This window comes from Nelumbo nucifera, chromosome 3 (genome assembly GCF_055504915.1).
Source record: "Nelumbo nucifera cultivar China Antique chromosome 3, China Antique-T2T, whole genome shotgun sequence".
NCBI classification, from domain to species: Eukaryota; Viridiplantae; Streptophyta; class Magnoliopsida; order Proteales; family Nelumbonaceae; genus Nelumbo; species Nelumbo nucifera.
In genome coordinates this window covers 29,891,250-29,912,742 of record NC_142651.1, presented here as the reverse complement: position 1 = coordinate 29,912,742, position 21,493 = coordinate 29,891,250, and the positions used below count along the sequence as shown (strand labels likewise).

Sequence of the window (21,493 nt, the reverse complement as noted above, 5' to 3'; positions counted from 1 at the left end):
AACAAGTTCCAATTGGAGCCGCACACAGAGCTAATTCAGTTGGTTGATCTAAACTACCCCGATAGATGGGCTATGCTAAAGTTGGTTACTTTCTTTTTCCCTACTTGAAAGTTGGATCTATGAACTGGAACTAGTCCAAGGATGCCCAACAAGTACAGTATTTCAGACAAGATTATGAAGCGGATGAAAAAAGCTTAGCAGTCGGAAATTGCAATGTTTACCACTAAGAGAGTTCTCTAACAAAAAGAATTTCACCTATCTATTATATGTTACTGTTGCGGAAGCCCATTTCAGTAAGGCTGTCAGTGGGTAGGGTCTAATTAATAGACTGAACATGAACTGATTATGTCAGTTCTGGTTCTGTGGTTTTGTCCCGATTAATAATTGGCTTAGGATTGGTTCTTGCTATTCCAAACCATTTAGACCAAACTGATTAGGTCATCAATAATACACAAATGTCTCTGGTTTTCTTGTAATTGTTGTTATATTTTATGTCTAAAAGGGTAAATTTCATAGATTGTATATAAGATAATTTTGGTTAGAAACACTTGTTTTATCAACATAATCAATTTTATTAAGGTTACAAAGAAAGGGTGGAAAAGTGCACCCGCTAATGGGGGGTCTGGGGAGGAATAGATGTACACAATAAGAGGCTGTTTTCAAGATTTGAACCCTGATCACCCAGGTCGCCCACTGAAGCAACCCAACCCTTATATTATCAAAAATAAAAATTTAAGTTACAATTATTATAGGTAAATATAGATTTCAAGTATAATCAGGTATAATTGGGTCTGACATGATTGTCTTGATTAATAAATGGGGCAGTCCTGGGTCTGTCATAAGAACCAATTAATAATAATGGGTTCAGGACTGCTGTACCATTGACAGTTTTACATTTCAGTGGCTAAGAAGACAAAAATAAGAGGAATTTGGGATATATGAACAATCCTTATAAGAGGAATTTGAAGAGAATATGGATTTTCTTGTTTTGTAAGCAGAAGAGAATATGGTTTATCCAATTAGGGGTCCAAGTTGGATATAGTGTCCACATCATTTAGGGACTACTTTATTTGAAAGGAATAATGACAACATATGGTGATGATTCAATTCCAAATTTCAGCTTTAACATAATCATTGATACAGTAAAATTCTTGGAGGACTATTAATGTGTTATAAGCATATTATACCAAGTTTTTCAGATGGTATATACAGAGTAAGCCATCATAAAGCAGAAACAGTTGGTAATTTGTGCATCGTATTGTATCAGTATTGGTGCATCTATAGATATGTTGGATACATCGATACGGAAGTCTTTTTTTTTTTTTTTAATTTAAAACTTTAAAATAGTCGGACCCTCTAATACCTATAAAATTAAAGAAAAGGATAAAAAAAAAAGGTTATCTGTCATATTGTGGGCATCTAAAATTTCTAGTTTGACAAATATAATTAGGTTGATTATTTGATTCAATAAATATAATTAGTTGAGATAGGGCTTAGATAATGATGATGATGAAAACGATTGCTTAATTCAGATCCTATATTATTCAGAAATCAGAAACATTCTAAATATGTTATCCATGGCTGCATATAGGAGAAAAATATACATTGTTTGATTCATGGAACTGGATCAAATTTGGTTGATCACACTAATATGTGAGCATATATATATATATATATATATATGCAAAATTTGAATTTGGGTCAGGTGAATCCCTTCGGCCATTGCCTATTAGGGCTGTTTATAACAAGACCCGAATCGATCAAACCGATCAACCTGGTTCGATTCAATTCGAGTTGGTCGGTTTTTCTTCAGCACCGGTCGGTTTTGGATTACAGAAAAGTATAAACCGATGGTTCGGTTTGATTTCGGTTTTCGTGTGTGAAAACCGAAACCAAATCGACTTAGATATATTATATATATCTGATATATTTGTGGAAATATATATATATATATATATTTATTTATTTCAGCTTTAATCCATCAAATCATTTTTAATTTCTAGGCATCCAGCCTTCGCTTCTTAGACTTGAATCTTTACCATTCACATCGAGAGAATCATTCACAAACCGACCCAAAGTGACTCAAACCGACTAGGTCGGTTTTACTTAGTATTGGGTTGGTTTCGGTTTTATTTCTAGGTAAACCGACCAGGTCAGGTCGGTTGGAAAAACGCCAATAAACCAACCCAGCCCGACCCGTAAACAGCCCTATTACCTATTACTTTCAATTAATGTTATGAAAATCACAATCATATCGTAAAATGTAAGATTGTTTACATTCCTGAAAATTATTACCTTCCTTTTAATCGATCTATAGCTAGCTAGGATGTATGTAGATGAATTTTAACTTGAAAGCCAAATAATCCATGTACAATGGTATTTAAGGCACATCTGATGGAAATTAAATAAACTTGATATTCGGTCTTCAATGTCTTAAATAGAAACAAAATTAAAAAGGGTTTTAAAACAGGCCTGCATTCGCAAAATTAAATAGAAACAAAAAAAAAGACAAAATATGGAGTTATTTCTTCATTGAATTGATTTGAATCACATGAACTGTACAAATCATAAACAATGGTAGGATTTTTGCAAAAAAAAAAAGGGGGGGGGGTCTAGTGATTAAATTCAAATCAAAACCCTTGGATTTCTTAATTCAAATGGTGAATTATAACATAAATGATAAGAATTATGCAATATCGCTTTCAACCCAGTATAGTCAAACACAGATAGGATCAGACAATCGGAGTGTTAGAACTGAGAATGATCAGGAGGTAGAACAGTGTTTAGGTTATAATTAATTGTTTGGTTGTTAGTAATGTTGGCTTCGTAAATATCTATTATTTTAAAATTTAAATACATATGTAAATTTTTGTTAAAACCTATAATATTTATTTTGATAAAGAAAAGGTTTAAAAGGTAATCTGAAACTATTTTAATTTCTATATTTTTACATTTTCAAATTTCAATTGAACAAGCAAGTTAGAACCGGTTGAATTGGACAATTATATTGGACCATTCAACTGGTGATGATGAAAATGGTTGTGTCCGGAGTCGGGTCCAGCTCTAGCAACACTTGATTTTTTTTAGTAAGTGTGTTTGTTAGGACTTAGGGATGTGCCACTTAACTTTACCACCTAGCTAATTTGAGATAGACCTTCACTCACCTCCTAGCTACTTGGAGACATTTTGAACGATGCGGTTGCAGATCACGTGGTCATGATGAGACTTACGAGCCAGGTTTCCTACCCGCCGTATGGCCGTAGCGACTACCGAGTGGGTAGGAAATCCCGAGTACGGATGGTACAGTAAATCGGGGGTTGCCACGATGCCTCCTCCACCTCGTGTCTTTTATATGATATGAAAAGATTTCAGTAGGTACGTACATCATTATTAATTAATTAATTTAATTTCCAAATTCGACTACACGTGCAGATCGAGAAGAGAGAATTAAGTCCGCCCTCTACATATATAAAGATCGATCATCGATGCACACCCACATACCATCCGCTATAGTTATACAACTTCTTCTTAATTTCTTTCATTTTTGTTAATTTCCTGATCATCAGGATTCAGATTAATGGTCATGGAGAACGGGAGAAACACGTCAGCAGATCTTAAGTCGGAGGAAGTGCCGCTGCACCATGGCCATCACAAGGAGATGCATTTCACAGCGGGAGAGGTGGTGAGAGATGTTATAATTGGCATGTCCGATGGCCTCACCGTCCCCTTTGCTCTTGCTGCCGGTCTCTCCGGCGCCAATGCTTCCTCATCTATCATCCTCACTGCCGCTCTTGCTGAAGTGGCTGCTGGCGCCATCTCCATGGGACTTGGCGGGTATTGTTCCCTTTCTTTTTTTTTATTATTTCTTAATTTTCTTATTTTATTTAATATCTGAGGAGTTTTAAGCTTTTAACTCATCCATGCCAAGTATGCATGCAGCTGATGCAGTTCTTGGGTAGACGTGACAGACTGGTGATGATAGGCCTCTAAATGCTTCGGGTAGACCCGATAGAACCGAGCATTTATTGTATTTTACAAAGGTGCCGTTTGGCATGTCTTTTTAGCATGGTTTTGAAAATTGGACTGGACCGGACGGTCAGACCAGTTGACTCAGGACTTGTCTAGGCAACCGGTTGGTTCTATTTCACCCTAAAACCGTTGACTTGGTTAATGACCAGCTGACCTGGGTGGTCAAATCGTTGACATGTCAATTTGGACAATGGTTTTTGGTCGTTTTTTATTTTAATTATTTTTATTTTTTAAATTAGAATGGGTCACCCGTTCGAACAAGACAATCGGACCATTCCACTTGAGAACCGGTGGCCAAAATGGTTCCATATCAGATCCAATTTTTAAAACCTTACATTTTAGGAATATCCTTCAACAGCCCAAATGGTCAAAAGATATGATAAGCTTTTGGGGTCTTGTCTTTTAAGGCTCATCAGTTTGGAAAGAGTACAAATACATAAAAACAATGCAAAATACAAAGGTTTTGTACTCTACATATTTGTGTTTGTACTCCTTCCAAACTGAGCCTAAAGATCTAGACTATTTGGTAAGTATCATACTCTACCATGGTCTATCAAGCTGTTAAGGCTATGTTTGGTTTGAAGGAAAAGGTAAGAAAAGGAAGGGAAAAGTAGGGAAACCTATATAAGGTTTATACATGTTTCCCTTGCTTTCCTTTCCTTTCCCTACCTTTTCCTTCAAACCAAACATAGCATGAATGAAAGGTTTTAGGCACAGAAAGATAGGGAGCTTCTTTTGAAGCTTCCAGATTTTTTTCCCATTTTGGTCTTCTATGAGTTTTTTAGGGCATAGGTCTTTTTGGCATGGTTTTCAAAACCAGACTGGACCGGACGGTCGAAAAAAATCAGGAACCAGCCACTAGTTTTATTTTCCCCAAAAGCTAGATTTCCTCCAAAACCGTTAATTTTGGTTAGCGAACCGTTAAACCAGACGGTTAACCATTCGAACGGTTTTGACCGTTTTTTATTTTTTTTTGAATATTTTATTTTTTTGTCAAATCTGGCCAAGCATTCAGTTCGAACAATCAAACCGTTCAACCCAGTAACCGGACCTCTGACCTATTCAATCACCAAATGCTTTTTGGCATCCTATCTTTCATTGTCCAAAAAAGAAAGACCAAACTATGGTTTTCCACACTTTGAAAAGCCTGAAAGACCACATTAAAACACCTTTGGCTGATAAAAATTATTGTTTTATATATTGTATATATAAATTATTATTTTATATACAATTATAAAAAGTTTATGAATGATATACTTAATATTTTATTGAGTAAATTACAAAGACCTCTTATACTATGGGGTCAGTGACAATTACCCCCTTTAATTTTCACTTTGCAACAAATAACCCCTTTCCGTTAAATCAACTGACAGAATGCTTAAATTACCAAAAGATTCATATAAATTTTTCTTATTTTCTTTTTCTTGCCCTTTTCTCTTAAACCATAATTGACCCAAAAATACCTTTATTTTCTCTTAACAAAACCAACTACAACAACAAGAATCATTTCATTGACATAGAAAAACAAGTTTCTTTAAGGCCTTGTTCATTTACAAAGAGGCCATTTACTTGGGTAAGTACACTTACCCATGTTCTTTTTTGGTAAATTTACCTAGGTAAATGAGGCCTCTCAACTTTCCCGTGTTCTTTTGCCTCACCCACTTTCTTAGGTAAGTGGTTAATTTTTCTATGTTCTGTCATTTTTACCCTTGGGCCCAAGTCCATGCTTTTTGGATTATATTGTTTTGATGGATATTTTTGACATATTATATTTTGATCATTTACTCTCTACTCAGGAAAAGTTAACTTTCCCAAGTGGGAGAAGGGCAACACTTCCTTGAGGAAAACATATTTACCGTGTGACTTTCCCCCTACTAAAATCCGTGAAATGAACGAGACCTAAATTCTTGTGTCATCTCACTGACATGAATGTCTATCTTCATCTTAATATACAAAAATTACCTACTCTTTTCTCCTCTTTTCTCTAATAAACCAAAAAAAAAAAAAACAAACGAAACCTTAAACTTAAAAACCTCTACCATTTCAATATCATATTTAGAAAACTAATTGAATCATACATCATTCAAATAAATAAAAAATGGTAGTTTGGGGATTTAAAAAATTAAGCAATTGAATGAGAATCTTTTTTGAAATTGACTAATGAAACTTTAATTGAGGGGATATTTTTTCTAAAGTGAAAGTTTAGGAGGTTTTTGTCACAAATTAAAGTTCATGAGTAATTGTTAATGACCTCGTAATATAGAGGGGTCTTTCTAATTTACCCTATTTTATTTCTTTACATTTTGTATACATATATAAGTTGAAAATAATTAATTTTTTAAAACCTTTTTAATTTTTTGTCATTTTTAAAACAATAAGACAAATGCATATTACATCAGGATCTGGATTGGATTTCAGACCGGATTCAAATCTAAATGTTTGATAAATAGGTCGGATGCGAATGTAACTGGATTTGATCTAAATCTGATCCATTTGTAGTTCTATTTCTTATTGTATGCTTGCAATATAATCATATTATCATCCAAATACATCAGCCTTGCTTTGTTCTTTATACCTATAATTTTAGGCAAAACCTATGGTGATTCCACTGCACCATGCAACAAAAGATGTGAACTAGTAACAATACATTACAACTAACATTTTTAACGTTGTTAAAGTCTTGGCGATAAGTACACACAAAAATCAATTAAATAAATAAACCACTAGCAACTAAACCCATGCAACTTACAGGCTTAATAGAAGTTAGGTTTTGGTTGACAAATTTATATTTTTGACATCAATTTTGGTTTAAGCTAAGGTCCATATTTAGAGTTGGGAAGAAATTAAGTTTTGGTTGAAAAATTTTGGTTTTTGATGTCAATTTGGATTTAAGCTAAAATCCATACTTAGAGTTGGGAAGAAATTAGGTTTTGGTTGGCAAATTTCGATTTTTGGCGTTAAGTTGGGTTTAGGCTAAGGTTCTTATTTAGAATTGGGTAGAAGTTAGACTTTGGTTGACAAATTTAGGTTTTTGGAATCAATTTGGGTTTAAGCTTAGGTCCATATTTATAGTTAGGCAAAAGTTAAATTTTGGTTGGCAAATTTAAGTTTTTGTCATCAATTTTGGTTTGGATTAAGGTCCACATTTAGAGTTGGTCAAAAGTTTGGTTTTGATTGGCAAATTTAAGTCCACATGTGTTAGAAAGGAAAGAAAAGAGGAGGTACATGTGAGCTATGTGGTGATAGGACCCCTTTTGTTCCTCCTTTTCTCATCTATTATACTAGTAATTGTTTACATGCTTTGCGCGTGGCAATTTTTTATGATGATGATAGTAAATAATGTCTCCAAAATTTTTATAATGTTTTCATATTTTTATGTCTATAAAAATAATTCTTATTTGTCACATTTATTTTTTTTAATATGAAAAATATAAAATATTAGAGATGGGCCTAGATGTTTTATACAAATCTTTGTATTTTTCTGTGTTTTTATCTTTTTTAATTTTTATTATTAGTTAACTATGACATCAAAAGTTGACCTAAAAGGTTGTATTGTTGACTTGCCACCAAATAGGAAAACAATTTTATTTTTAAGGTTGGTTTTAAATTTATATATTTCTATCACCAATAAAAATAATTATTCTTTATCATACTTATTTTTGTTTAATATAATATGGTTAATTAATATAAGACTCAATGAAAGAATGGAAGTTAATATTGTAAATATAAAACTTAATGAGAGGAATTTGAATGAGAAAAAAATGGTTGTTCAAATTGCATTTCTATCCTTACAATAATTAGAGAGGAACCAAATTCAAATTTGAGATATTTTAATCAAATAAAAGTTTGACACTCTCATTCACTAGTATAGGTGATTGATTGAATATTGATTTAAAGTGCAATAAATGAAGCATTGAAGTTGGATTCATAATTTTATTCTACTTTATTTGCACCATAAACAAACAAAATAATGTAAAAGCTGAAGATAAACTGGAATTTGCACTCAACTCATTTACAATTCCATACTTGACCGGTGCAAATGAAATTGCACTGGTAACAAGCCGAGCCTAAATTTTTAGTTTTATATCCAATTTAATCCACTAAAATAATCAAATCAAATAAGCAATAATTTATTCAGTTCATCCAGATAAATAGATTTCCTTATTAGTGATTCTATCTTTTAGGTTATGTTTGGTTTGAAGCAAAAGATAGGGAAAGGAAGAGAAATGTAGGAAAACCTTTACAAACCTTGTATAGGTTTTCCTGTTTTTTCCTTCCTTTCCCTACTTTTTCCTTCAAACCAAAAACAGCCTTACTGATTCCACCATTGAATTAAGATTTGAATACTTTTTCATAGGCTGACTTTCATCCTGATTATGTGTGTCAGTTGAATGATTTAAAGGATGCATGCATGAGCAAAGTTAATATCTATCATTAGTATATACATTTCCCCCAGTAAAACTTGTAGAGTTGCAACTTGGGTGGACTCGGGTTGGACATTTGCTAAAATTTGAGGGGCTGTTTGATAACAGTTGAAGTTACTAAATTAAAAAGAACAAAAAAAATTATTGCTTTATCTTTGAGTTGTTAAAACAATTAAATAAAAAAATTTTAAGGATATAGTGATCTACCCAAATTCAACTTCATCCATTAAAGAATCCACAACCTCCTTAAAAACTTATTCACTAAAATACAAAGCAATAAGCTTTACAATTCAGAATCTTCAGCCATTATAAAGCGGCCCCTGGATGGACCTTGTGGGAGGGCCTAGGCCCAATGCTGTGTAAATTCTAGAGTGTAGGGGCCATGATCCAGGAGAACAAGCTGCTATTGTAATTGTTAAAGCAACAGCTGAAATACCATTAATTATGTTGGAACTATCCACAGGTATCTTGCTGCCAAAAGTGATGCTGATCACTATATGAGAGAACTCAAGAGAGAGCAAGAGGAGATCATCACTGTCCCTGATGAAGGTGCCTCTCACCATTTCCCTTTTCTTTCTGTCATGTAGATCTGATTTCTGTCCTACCCATCTCATCCGTTGATAGTGGTGGGACCTCATATCATATGAGATCATGACTGATTTATTCCGAAAGGTTGATTGTAGTTTTGTTTAAATTACAGAGGCAGCTGAGGTTGCAGAGATATTAGCAGAATATGGGCTTGAGCCTCATGAGTATGGGCCGGTAGTGAATGCCCTTCGGAAGAAACCCGAAGCATGGGTTGATTTCATGATGAAGTAAGTCGTAATTACTTAATAAATTTTATTTTCTAGAGAGTTTATCGAGTAGTATGGTTTGAGATGGTTCCGTTCTCTGCCTAATCAATTTAAACTGTAGGCCTGAGCGATGCTAGTGCTAATTAAACCCTATATAGATTTATGGAACTAAATTTTACAGAAGAAATTGTTTGGGAAAATAAAATAGGAATAGCTACGTCCTAATTGTTAGGACAATTAGGAATTCACAAAAATAAAACTTCATTTTTCGAGAAGGGTATACTCCATAATTGAATAGTCAACATTTGATCTATCATTCCATTTCTATGGCCTCGATCAGTTGAAAATTCGGGTTTTCAAGATCAGTTGACTGGTTTTGAGGCCCATTTTAATGGTTTAGATATCTTTCTTAAAAATCATTTGATGATATTAATTAGAAAGAGTAGAATCTTCTTGGTAGGATTTTTTACTCGTTGTAGCAGAGACTTGAGATCAAATCTCATTGCCACCAAGGCTAGGGGTTAAGGGCATATGGATGGGCTACCCAATAAAATGCTAATATCCCCTTAAAACCTATATCAAAATTAAAAAAAAAAAAAATCATAAAATTCACACATGGTATATTTCATTACTTACATTTGTTGTAATAAAATATCAATTTGGATACAATGCAAATAAATTTGCACTGATGCAAAACAATGGCAGTGCAAATGAGTTGAGTGTAAATTCTGACTTATTTTTGTTTTAAATTTTAGCTTATTTTGTTTAATTGCAATACAAATAAAGTAAATTAAGACATGAAGCAGAATAAAGTAAAATTCAAAACAAAATTAAACAAGGATTTTCATTTTTTACATTTGTACTAGTACAAACAAATTTGCACTGCAACCAAACACAGCCCAAAGTTCAACATAGAAATTTATCAAGGTGTTATTGTGTAAATCATCATTGTTATTCTTCTTGTTGTAATAACCATTGGAAAAGCCAATGATTTGAACTCTGATGGAACTAAAAAATAACCATGCATGAATGCAGGTTTGAACTGGGGTTGGAGAAACCACAGCCAGCGAGAGCAGTGGAAAGTGCACTAACGATTGCACTCACCTACGTAACAAGTGGCTTAGTCCCCCTACTCCCATACATGTTCATTTCAACTGTGAAAAAGGCAGTCCTCACGTCTGTGGTTGTCACCTTGCTTGCATTGCTACTCTTTGGCTATTCAAAAGGCCGCCTTACAGGCAACAACCCCATCAAGACTGCCTTCCACACTGCCTTGGTTGGGGCCATCGCCTCCGCTGCTGCTTTTGGAATGGCTAAGCTTATATAATCATAATCATGCATCAAACAATATCAAATAACAGGCCCTCCTTGTACCTTCTTTTTTTTTTTTTACCCTCTTGGATTGAAAATTTGGGCTATCTATTTCTATTTGATTGCTCGAATGTTAATCCTTTTTATAGCGTGTATTCATTGTTGGGTCCATTTTATCATTTGATAATGGTTGAATTGGCAGATTTGAATGTCAGTGCCAATGATCGAAAAGTGGTGAACTGAATGACTTGTTAGTTTATCGGATGAAATTATTTTATATCAAGGGTATAGTAAAAAATGCAACTTCAGATTGTTGGCAATTAGACTTGTTCATGGCCAAGTTCGGGCTTAGTTTTTGTCAAAATTTGAATTCACTTGACCGGAAACCCAAACCCAATATAGTGGAAAGTAAGGCCTGAAGCCCAGCCCGTGAATAGGTCTATTAGCAATGGTCCAAAGCCATTCTAATTAATGCTACTGTTTTTTGTCCCATGGCCGTGAATAAAAGGAATATAGTGGGACAGGTTGGTCTTAGTTCCACATTTATATAAGAGAAAGGAGCCCTTTGAGTCTTTGTTTCTTCTCAGCAAAAGGAACACCTATATATTTAGCTCCAAATTCAACATTCTCATGTTAAGCAGTATTAACAACATTTTATTAATTGATATGGTGAACTTTCTTACTACAAAACAATCTCTATCTTTGAAGGTTAACCATTTGAATAAATATAGTCTACAATAAATTTAAGGGGTTTTTATGATTCAGTCCACCCCTAGGTGGAGCTAAGATTTCTTAGGGTGGACTGAATCCTGTCTGCGGATTGATGTTAAATTTACGGGTAGGATGTGGTTTACAGGGGGGTTGCAAAAAAGATTTCTGAGGGGGAGTGCAGTCCAAAAATCCCTAAATTTAAACAGTACAAATATTGGCAGCTTCAATACAAAAGTTCTAGCAAAAATTAAGGGTCCATTTGGCTTGCAGGAATAGGGGTCTGGAATCGGAATCCCATTCTCATTATTCTAGAATGATCATTCCCTCCCCCTCCCCTGAGAATCCATCCCAACCAATTCTGATTCCAATTCTAATCCCAGTTTGAACCAAATAAGTGAGAGGAATAAACTATTCCAATTCCAATTCCAAAGAATTTCAATTCTGATTCTAACTGTAAACCAAACAGGCCCTAAAATATCATTTACAAAAAAGTAAGTGAGAAATCTTGGGGCTCTTCAATCAGCACAAAACCCATGAATCCGCTTCCACCAGGGTTGAGGGTTAAAGGGATTGGGGGATGGATCACCCATTTATCAGCATAGAAAGATCTATTACAAGAAATGCAGTCTTTTATCATTTCACACCACTTCTGATCAAACCAACAAATGTAAAATAGTAAACAAGTCATTAAGGCTATATTTGGCATTTCTTATTTTAAGGACTTATCTCCTTTTTGCAATTAAAACTTAATATTCATAGATGGTATTTTAATTGCAAAAAAGGTGATAAGTCCTTAAAATAAGAAATGTCAAATGCAGCCTAAGCCTCTTTTTTTTCTTTCTTTTTCTTCACTAAAAATTAAAAAATATCAATCTCAAGAGTCATTAAACCTCCTTTTTTTACATTTCCTGTTGATATAAATTTGCATTGGTAACGATAACTACATCATATTATACATATAAATCGAATTGAATTGATTTAGGAAATTAGACAAGGGTGGATCTATATTTCATCATATCATACACAAATCAAATTCAAATTACCCTTAATGGAAACAAATTCAAATTGGGCAAAGGAATGCCATTTGGCATTTGCAGTTCACAAAAACCTGTTCTGTTGTCCTTTGAAGCTTACTCTAGTGGTGGTGGCACACTCAAGTTTCCTTACAGTTCAGATTTGCTCTTCACGGAATGCTTCTCAGAGTTGTACATCTAGAACGAGACCGGATCTGCTCCTCCCACCTGACGCCTCACAGGCGCCTCACATGTACATCCTACCATGCATTGAAAACATCTCCCACACTTATTAATTATTATTCATGAGAGATATTCTTAATGCACCGTGAATGTGCATGTAAGATGCCCATTCGTGAGGAGCAGATCCCGTCTCATCTGAAACATCTCCATACTTTAAGTATCATTCATGGGAGATATTTCTAATGTACAGCTACAACGTAATGTATTGTAAGGTTAATGTGAGGCGCATTCTGCGAAGAGCATATTAAATTCATTCCTTGGCCCGACCTATCATCAAACGTAAATAATAATTTCTTACTTGGACAGGCCAAGCCTAGCCCAATTTTTTAATGGGCTTACAACTAGGCCCGACTGTTTTACAAGACTTTGGCCTATCTGGGAGTCCGTACTGACTCTGCTGCATGTAGTGCTGCGGTTGCTGTATTACATAAGACTAGTGAGCCCAGGTCCGCTGCTTGCGCTGTGCATCACTTGCTAGTTGCTACAAAACTAATCACAAATGAACATGTCATATTAGTGGCACAGCACGAATAGCATGTACTCAGGATTTTTACTACTTTTAGCAAAATAATTCGTTTTTTTGGGGGGGATTTTATGATCCACTCCACCTCAGAATTTATAATTTTATTGTATAATTTGGATCATGGTTTTTGAATCGTTGGTGATTCGGACAGTCGGATTGTTTGGCCTGGAAATCATCTAGACCATTGATTTTGTTTTACCTCAAACTTGGTCCTTAGTCAAAAATCATTAAATCGATCAACGATTCATTGATCCAAACAACCAAACTATTGATTTATTTAATAGTTTTTAAATATTTTTAACTTATAATTATTTTTTATTTTAATTTATTTTATGGGAACAAACTGTTCATTCGAACCATCGACCTAGAAACTGATAGTCAAAATAGTTCTGATTCTGAATTATTTTTTAAAATATTGATTTGGATAAATATCAAAGGGAAAGAAGCCAAATTCAAGGGATACGGTATTTATAGGAGGAGTGGATCGTAAATACACTGGGGGAAAACAATTTTCCTATTCAAAGGTGGACTGAAATAAATGGCATGTGATAAGATAGATGGTCCTGGGCCTCCTGGAAAAATAACTGGTGTCATATTTGTGCAGAAGTTTTCTTTCTGGATAAAGATAAAGATGCAGAAGAATGACATTAAAAAAAGGTAAAATACAAAAATCTTTCTTATAGTTTTGAAAAAATTTGGGATAGGTATCTCGTACTTTAGGCCAATTGTTAATTTAGTACTCAAATTTTAAAATATGATAGTTTAGTACCGTCAGTTATATATATTACGTGACCTCACATGCGATTTAAGATTTTTAAAAATATTAAAATTACCCTGTAAAATAAAATTAACAGAATCTAAATGGCTTGCTGCTCCATTGTTGCGTACCGAATTTTTTACCTGCTCTATTGTTGCGTACCAATAGAAGCCCTGCTTGGTGGTGTTTTTTCGCCTTCTCTTCGCTCAGGATAGGAGCGCTAATGGACACGGGGAGGGAGCAGGCGAAGCGTGTCGTTCGTTGTTCAACGAAGGAGACGATGAACAGTGGCGATAAACAGTCAGAAACCACGGGCGCAGGCGACCCTGACGAAACGAGAAGGAGTGTTGAGACTGTTCAACGAAGGAGACGATAAACAGTAACGGTGAACAGTCAGAAACAACGAAACAAGAAAGAGTGTCGCCGCTGTTCAACGAAGAAGACGCCACGACACCGATGTTTTAAACCAAATAGTAGTTGATGTTATTTTTCCTTTTTTTTTCTTTGAAACATTGGCGTATTCGCATTTTATCGAGGGGTGGTCTCTCTGAATTATCATCTGACGATCTTTTTTTTTTTTTTTCTTTTGATTTCTTCTATCATCTGACGATCAAATGCATACTATTTTCCCTTCGATTGTCCAATAAATTTGAAGGCTTTTGTGGGTTAGGTCTACTTGTGAGTTGGGCTGAAATTATGCCTAAAACGCAATTTTAAGGGCCGGATTTTGCATTTCGGCATGTTGAAAATCACATTGGAGAAAGGGAAATGCTTGACTTGAAACCCTCCTGCAACAGCAACTAAAAGTGTCTAAAACAAAGAAAATGCAAAAAAAAAAAAAACAAAAAAAAACAAAAAAGAGGTTCATGCTAGCTCTGCTTCACAGTTCACACAATCGACGTACAACGGTCCAAGTTCTAGATCGTCTATCATGGAAGTTCCTTTAATAATTGAACAATTAATTTTTTTTTGGTAAATGAGCATTTTTCTTATTTTGTCATGGCTCAGAATATTCCCGATAATTCTGAACAGTGCATTCAGAGACGATGAACAGTGTCATCTTCTCGGGGAGTTGCGCACGGTGTGAGGCAGTCTTACAGCCAGCCGTCGATTTTAAGGGACATTTGTGTCTTTTTCCATGACACTTAACGGTGAATTAATGCCAAGTACTAAATTGTAGTAAAATAAAAATTCGAATATTAATTGTGACATTTTAAAGTTTGGATATTAAATTGGTACTGGACCGGACCTAAAGTATAAAGTACCCAACGGAAATTTTTCCTAAAATTTTTAACAATCATGAAAACCTCTTTTATAATTTCATTTTAGCAAAATTTTCCCTAAAATTTTAAATAATTAAACAAAATCCTCCCTTTTTTCATCAATGACCAGATGGAAAACTCCACCATTTATGAAATTACCCTTTAGGCATCATTTAAAGATTTTATAAAGTGCGCTATATTTGTATCACACACCCATATCCAGGGAAAATCGTCGTTTGATGTGTCACACACACCCAAATCCTTTGCGTCTTCTTCCTTTTCTTGAAGTAGTGTTAAAACATCTATCTCTAAATACGATAATAAATCAAAGTGATCGGCAGCGTTATTAGCATTCCAAACATCAACCTAAAATTTAAACTCTTTCCATATCATATCTTTCTTTCCTACATTATAGATTTTCCCAAATTAACGACATATCAAAACTGAATTTAACTCTCTTATTGCCAGATCCAGATGGACATTATACTGTTTGGCGAAGATGAAATTGAAAGGGACGATCCCTTGAGGGAGCACGACCTGTACAATTATGATGTGGAGAAGCTGGCCTCGTAATCCAACAACAGTGGAAGCCGTAGCCATTACTGTTGGGCCCGTTAGAAACCACACGGCCATGGCGAACGCTGCAATCGTTTTCCCACATGCAGTTATCTTTGGCTGGAGCGTCATAAACAGTTCTGTCAGGATTATTGACGGAAGGGAAGTTTTTGTTTAATTATTTAAAAATTTAGGGAAGACTTTTGCTAAAATGGAATATTAAGAGAGGTTTTTTATGATTATGAGAAACTTTAGGAGAGATTTTTGTATTTTGCTGGTGGGGCCTATCAAAACGATTCCTTGTTGGATCTTATTCCATACAGAAAGGGGTCACCGATAAAAAGTTTACTTTTCCTTTCATTTTCTGTCCTTACCTACATTAAAGCGAAAAAAAGGCTGCAAACTTTTGTCCGTAGTTACGCACCACTACTGCTGTTACAGTCCATAGGGCCATAGAGCTCCGGGCCAGGGTCGAAATGATCTCGCCTGTCGATTTAAATGGACCCACCCCTGAGGGAAATGTGAGGAGATGGAATCTCCTCCAAAGTCCAAACTGTTCCCACACTCTTCTGATCTGTGTGTCTCACCATAAAATTGAGTTTTTGGGACCCACCAGATCATGTTTGAACTTGTTGAAATAGTTTTTCGTTGGGACTTTGGGAGTTTCAGATCTAGACGAAACTTCAGGCGTAATTCACTATATTCGTACAGAAGCTCGGGTTGAATCAGTTCGGGCTCGGGTTGGACCCGCCTAAATTTCAACATTCGGTATTAGTGGTATTACCAGTAATTAAATGCAAAACTGTATCCAGAATATTAAAACCATTAACTCTTGATTTTCGACCACAGAAAGAGCACAGAACCACCAATCCGCCACTACTCCCCGAGTCCAGCGCCCTCTCTCTATATATATGAAGTCCTCCAAACACCATGCTCTGTAATCATCAATCCTTCTTCGTTCTTTGCTCTCACAGACAACAATCTTTCTTTATTGTTTTTATTTTCTTCTTGAAATCAATCAATCTCTCTCTCTCTCTCTCTTTCAGTCTTTCTCTCTTTTCCTGATAAAATGGAGGACGGGAGAGACACGGGATCGGATAAGCTGCTGCACCATCACAAGGAGAAGCATTTCATGGCGGGAGAAGTCGTCAGAGATGCTATCATCGGCATATCCGACGGCCTCACCGTCCCTTTTGCTCTCGCCGCCGGGCTCTCCGGTGCCAACGCTTCTTCTTCTGTCATCCTTACAGCCGGTCTCGCTGAAGTCGCCGCTGGCGCCATCTCCATGGGACTTGGCGGGTATTTTTGCAATTTCTTCGTTTTCTTTTGTTTAAGAAGAATTTTGTCTGAATGAGATCGATCTAGAGTTAGAGTGCCATTGTTTTCTCGAGGTTTCCCTCTCTTCTTGAAACTTTTAGAAACTAAATGCAGTTCTTTCCACCGGAAAACCTACATTCATTGCACTGCCACTCAACCCTTTTCTCTCTCTCTCTCTGTCTCCGATGTACGTGTGAAAGTCACATCTTTTAGCATTTAACATACGCCAGGGAGCATAGGTTAAGATGGTGCAGGATTAGAGGAGATTCAAGGTGGTACTGGTTCATGGTTCCCTCAATAGTTAGTATTCAATAGATTCCAATCTCATGTCTGAAAACAGGACACCTCTTGTAGGAGGCCCCTCTTACAAGACTTACACCAAACCAAACTGCTGTTTTGTCGTTTTGTAATTTAAAGGAGCGCGTGGCCACCATAAGTCCATACTGCATTGTCCTACATCCTTAATTAACACATGACAACTGATCCAATGGTCATAGATTTGGACATATGCAATTAATCACATGAATTTATGATATTTATTTATATTTGGTAAACAATTTATGATATTTATTTAGTTACCTGTTGACCCGGTTGGTTTCTAATTTATTTAGTTATCTGTTGACCCGGTTGTACTTTGTGCTCCTGGGTATGATACCAATTTGCACACCGAGGTCCAACTATTACAGCTTTAAGTTGGGGTTTGTTGGCAGGTATCTTGCTGCCCAAAGTGAAGCTGATCACTACATGAGGGAGCTCAAGAGAGAACAAGATGAAATAATCAATGTGCCTGATACAGGTAATCACGATAGTGGGACCACTGTGTTCTTGATGGGTGATTTATTTGAGGAAGGAGTCCGGCTTGGGTGAGGGCAAAATCGGTTTAAACAACGTTTACAGCTGTGCATTGAGAATATCTCCTTAATTATGTGCTTTATAATTTCACGGATAGATATTCTCAATGCAAAATTACAAAAGAGGCTGTTGAAACGGTGTGAATACGAGCATGTGCACGGGGTGCTGATGATAATGGGTACAATGTTGATATTACAGAGGCAGCTGAGGTTGCAGAGATATTAGCGGAATATGGGCTTGAGCCACATGAATATGGGCCGGTGGTGAACGCCCTCCGGAAGAAGCCTCAAGCATGGCTTGATTTCATGATGAAGTAAGTTAATTCTCCTTTTTTTAACTAGCAATTTTTATGGTACCGGAAAACTCTAGCCACCAATGAGATGGGCCCCATTCTCTCAGCAGCAGAAGCTACACCATGTTTCTAGGCATTCAAAAGGAAACCCTGATCACTATAATGCTAGCATAAAAGCTCTATTTAGCAGAGCCAAGGTAGAACTAGAATGAGTGTGATTTTATCATCACAAGTATAAGTAAAATGAGATTCCCTTCAATCACCAAGGGTTTCATCTTTCATGTAGAGAGAGGATTTGGACTCACTATTAAATAGGTTTCACATAAAATATCACATGTTTGAAAAATCCTCTCTCTACATGAAATAGGGGCGTTTTCATGTTTCATAGTATTTGGATTCACCATCCTAGCTTTTTTTTATTTAATTGAATCATTTAATTTGACACCCACTATAGTTTCAAATATTTGTTATAAAACCCACCCTCTAGTTTGCATATTATGAAAACACCCCTTTAGTATGCATCTGTTTTACTTAGTAAATGTTTAGCATCAATGCTGCAGTTGCATATGTGTGGCTTGGAGTACTGTTTTCTGAGAAAACGGTGTCTTTTTTTGTCTGGAACCGTTGCTGCCAGGTAAGACGTTTCTTGAATCAACAGCAACTTTTTCTGTTTGGTACCAATGCTCCAGGAAACGTTTTCTGCACTTCTACCCATTATCTACTGTTACATCACTGCCTTGTTGGCAATAATGAGCTGCAGCTCTAGGAAACGCCAAATTTGGCGTTGCTCCAAACCATTCCTTCCCGATTTTCCAGGTGTGGCCTAGAGCACCATTTTCTATAGAAAAATGGTTCCAAACAGAAGGTTGTTTCTTAGAGCACCGTTTTTTCCTATATGGCACTGATGTGGTGCTGTTTTCTGGAACAACAGCAACAGTTCCAAACAGACGCCATCGATCTTCCATGAGAAACTATTTATATTCCTATCTAGGAATGGTTATGTGACTTCTTAAATCTTAAAATGAGTGAAAATTTGAAAGGAAGGATTTTGTTCCAAAAATACCCCTAGAAGTAAAACTCTGGACTCGTGCTCTTTCACATCTTCCACTCCTTCTAAGACCTCATTGTGACCATTTCCATGATATAAATGGTACACAAACTAAACTAAAAGGTAGGTTTCAATAAGTAAAATTATAGGAGTGTCCAAGTAAATTGCCCTTTTTAATTCTATTAACAGTTTATATATTAAATTTTTCTAAGCAAACATGTCTTATTGAAATAACTTGATTGTGCTGAATTTTGGCATAACTATTAGTGAGACCTATCTGATGGAGGATCAGTTTTTTAGCTTACACACATATTATCTTAGGTTTGTCACCTCATTACTGATTTGGGGGTGTTCCACAACATGTATATTTTTTGTTTGTTTTGAAAGGAAAAAATAAACTGATTCATTTTAATGTTTTTTTCTGAAATAATCAAAACAGTGGCTTTTAAAACAAAAATAAATTTTATAACGAATAAATTATATGATTTATGGAACATGATATTAAATAACTCAATAAAAACATGTTTTTGAAATCAGAAATTCAATTACATAATTTTCTTTTCAGTTTTAAAAATAAAAACATATATACAAATAAGAAATTTGTTTATATCTTTAATTTGATAAATAATCTGTTTTCAAATCAGATGATATTGATTTATTATTGGAATTCGCAACAATAAAAACAATTTATGCCGTAAAACACCCCCTTGATGAAGGCACCTTATTTAGGGGACATTAGCCAGATTTTCCATGGTGATAGTCAGCAATTTTCATGGTACCGAAAAGGTACATAGCCCAAAAAAGTAACATACCTCAAACACTTTAACGCATCAAAATCTCTAATTAATGAATATAAACAATTTTACCTATGGTTGCTATGCAAACCCCAAAACTCTACACATGAGGAATATTTTATTAATATAAAATTACTAATACGTGCATTAGCATCAATTCCATATTCTAAGAATAGAAGATCCGATCCCGATCACGATTTAATATAATTAATACAAAATCACTTAAAATCTTTTATTAAATCATTAATGGCCCGTTTGGGAGGGCTAAAACATTTGTAGAACCGATCTGGGGAAGCGGCCCAAAGAAGCTTCAGTGAGAAGCCATGTTTTGGCATCGGGACAGTAATTTTGGACTCTCCAGGATTTTCACCTAATATGGCTTATAAACTGTCTGGGTGGGGCCCACTTAATAATGCCAGAAGCTGTTGAGTGAAATCCCTCCCAAACGGGCATCAAGACAGAAGCCACTAAGTGCCCGTTTTGGGAGGGCTGAATCAAAGCCGTTTTTGACTTTCCAGGATGGGTCTCACACTAACAAGCCTATAAGCTATTCATTAAGAGGTTTTTATTGTTCAGTCCACCCTTACAAATCTTAGCCCCTAATCATCAATCAATGAAATCAATCAATCATTTGAAGGATTGTCCGCCTCAAACTCATTGAATAGCTTATCTAGAGTGACCGACTTAATTAGCTGAATCTTCAGCTCGGCCCTCCCAAGAAGGCCTGAGTAGTAGTACATATACCATAACACCAACCGATCTGATGAAATCAATGTTTTTGAACAGTCATTGATTTGGATGGTCGAACCGTTCGGCCTGAGAATCATTCAGGCAATTGGTTCTGTTTTACCTCAAACCTGGTCTTTGGCCAAAAACCATTGAATTGGTCAGTGATCCATTGACTCAAGCTGTTGAATCATTAACCCGTTCAACAGTTTTTAACTGCTTTTTATTTTAATTATTTTTTTATTAAAACAAATCGTCCATTTTAACTGGACGATCAAACCATTAACCTAAAAACCAATGGCTAAAACGATTCCAATTCTAAATTGGTTTTTAAAACCTTGAATAAAAAACTAAAACAATAACCATGAACGCAGGTTTGAGCTTGGATTGGAGAAGCCAGAGCCAAGGAGAGCACTGGAGAGTGCACTGACTATCGCCATCGCCTACATAGCGGGCGGCCTAATCCCGCTCATCCCATATATGTTCATTCCAACTGCTAGAAACGCAGTCCTCACATCTGTGGGCGTTACCTTAATTGCATTGCTACTCTTTGGCTACGGAAAGGGCCACTTCACAGGCAACGGGCCCATTAGAAGTGCCTTCCAGACGGCCTTGATCGGAGCCATTGCTTCCGCCGCTGCTTTTGGCATGGCCAAAGCTGTACAAGCGTAATCAGGTGCCTAATAAAGTGGCACTCTTGTACCTTACTTTGACCTCTTTAGTTTATTTCTTTTCGTTGATTGGCTTTGATGTATGTTCATCTAGATTCATAGTATATTCTGTGAATTAGAACCATTTTCACTAGGCTTTATATAAAGTTCATCAGATCCAATGCCCAGCAA

The 21,493-nt window shown here is 35.7% G+C and overlaps 2 protein-coding genes across 3 annotated transcripts; both read left to right on the top strand.

Annotated features, from left to right (window-relative positions):
* The first annotated feature begins 3,514 nt into the window (after positions 1–3,514).
* LOC104594735 (vacuolar iron transporter 1-like) lies at positions 3,515–10,861 on the top strand. Its single transcript, XM_010255183.3, has 4 exons — positions 3,515–3,834; positions 8,917–9,002; positions 9,154–9,268; positions 10,283–10,861. Exons 1-4 carry the CDS (start codon positions 3,578–3,580, stop codon positions 10,572–10,574), a joined length of 750 nt encoding a protein of 249 aa, XP_010253485.2. The 5' UTR covers positions 3,515–3,577; the 3' UTR covers positions 10,575–10,861.
* A 5,551-nt stretch (positions 10,862–16,412) lies between these two features.
* On the top strand, positions 16,413–21,493 carry LOC104612005 (vacuolar iron transporter 1-like). Of its 2 annotated transcripts, XM_010279335.3 has the most exons (5): positions 16,413–16,559; positions 16,669–16,921; positions 17,650–17,735; positions 17,990–18,104; positions 21,026–21,493. In XM_010279335.3, exons 1-5 carry the CDS (start codon positions 16,553–16,555, stop codon positions 21,321–21,323), a joined length of 759 nt encoding a protein of 252 aa, XP_010277637.1. In that variant the 5' UTR covers positions 16,413–16,552; the 3' UTR covers positions 21,324–21,493. The 2 variants fall into 2 exon arrangements, with proteins under 2 accessions (XP_010277637.1, XP_010277698.1); XM_010279396.3 differs by lacking the exon at positions 16,413–16,559 and having other exon boundaries at positions 16,566–16,921.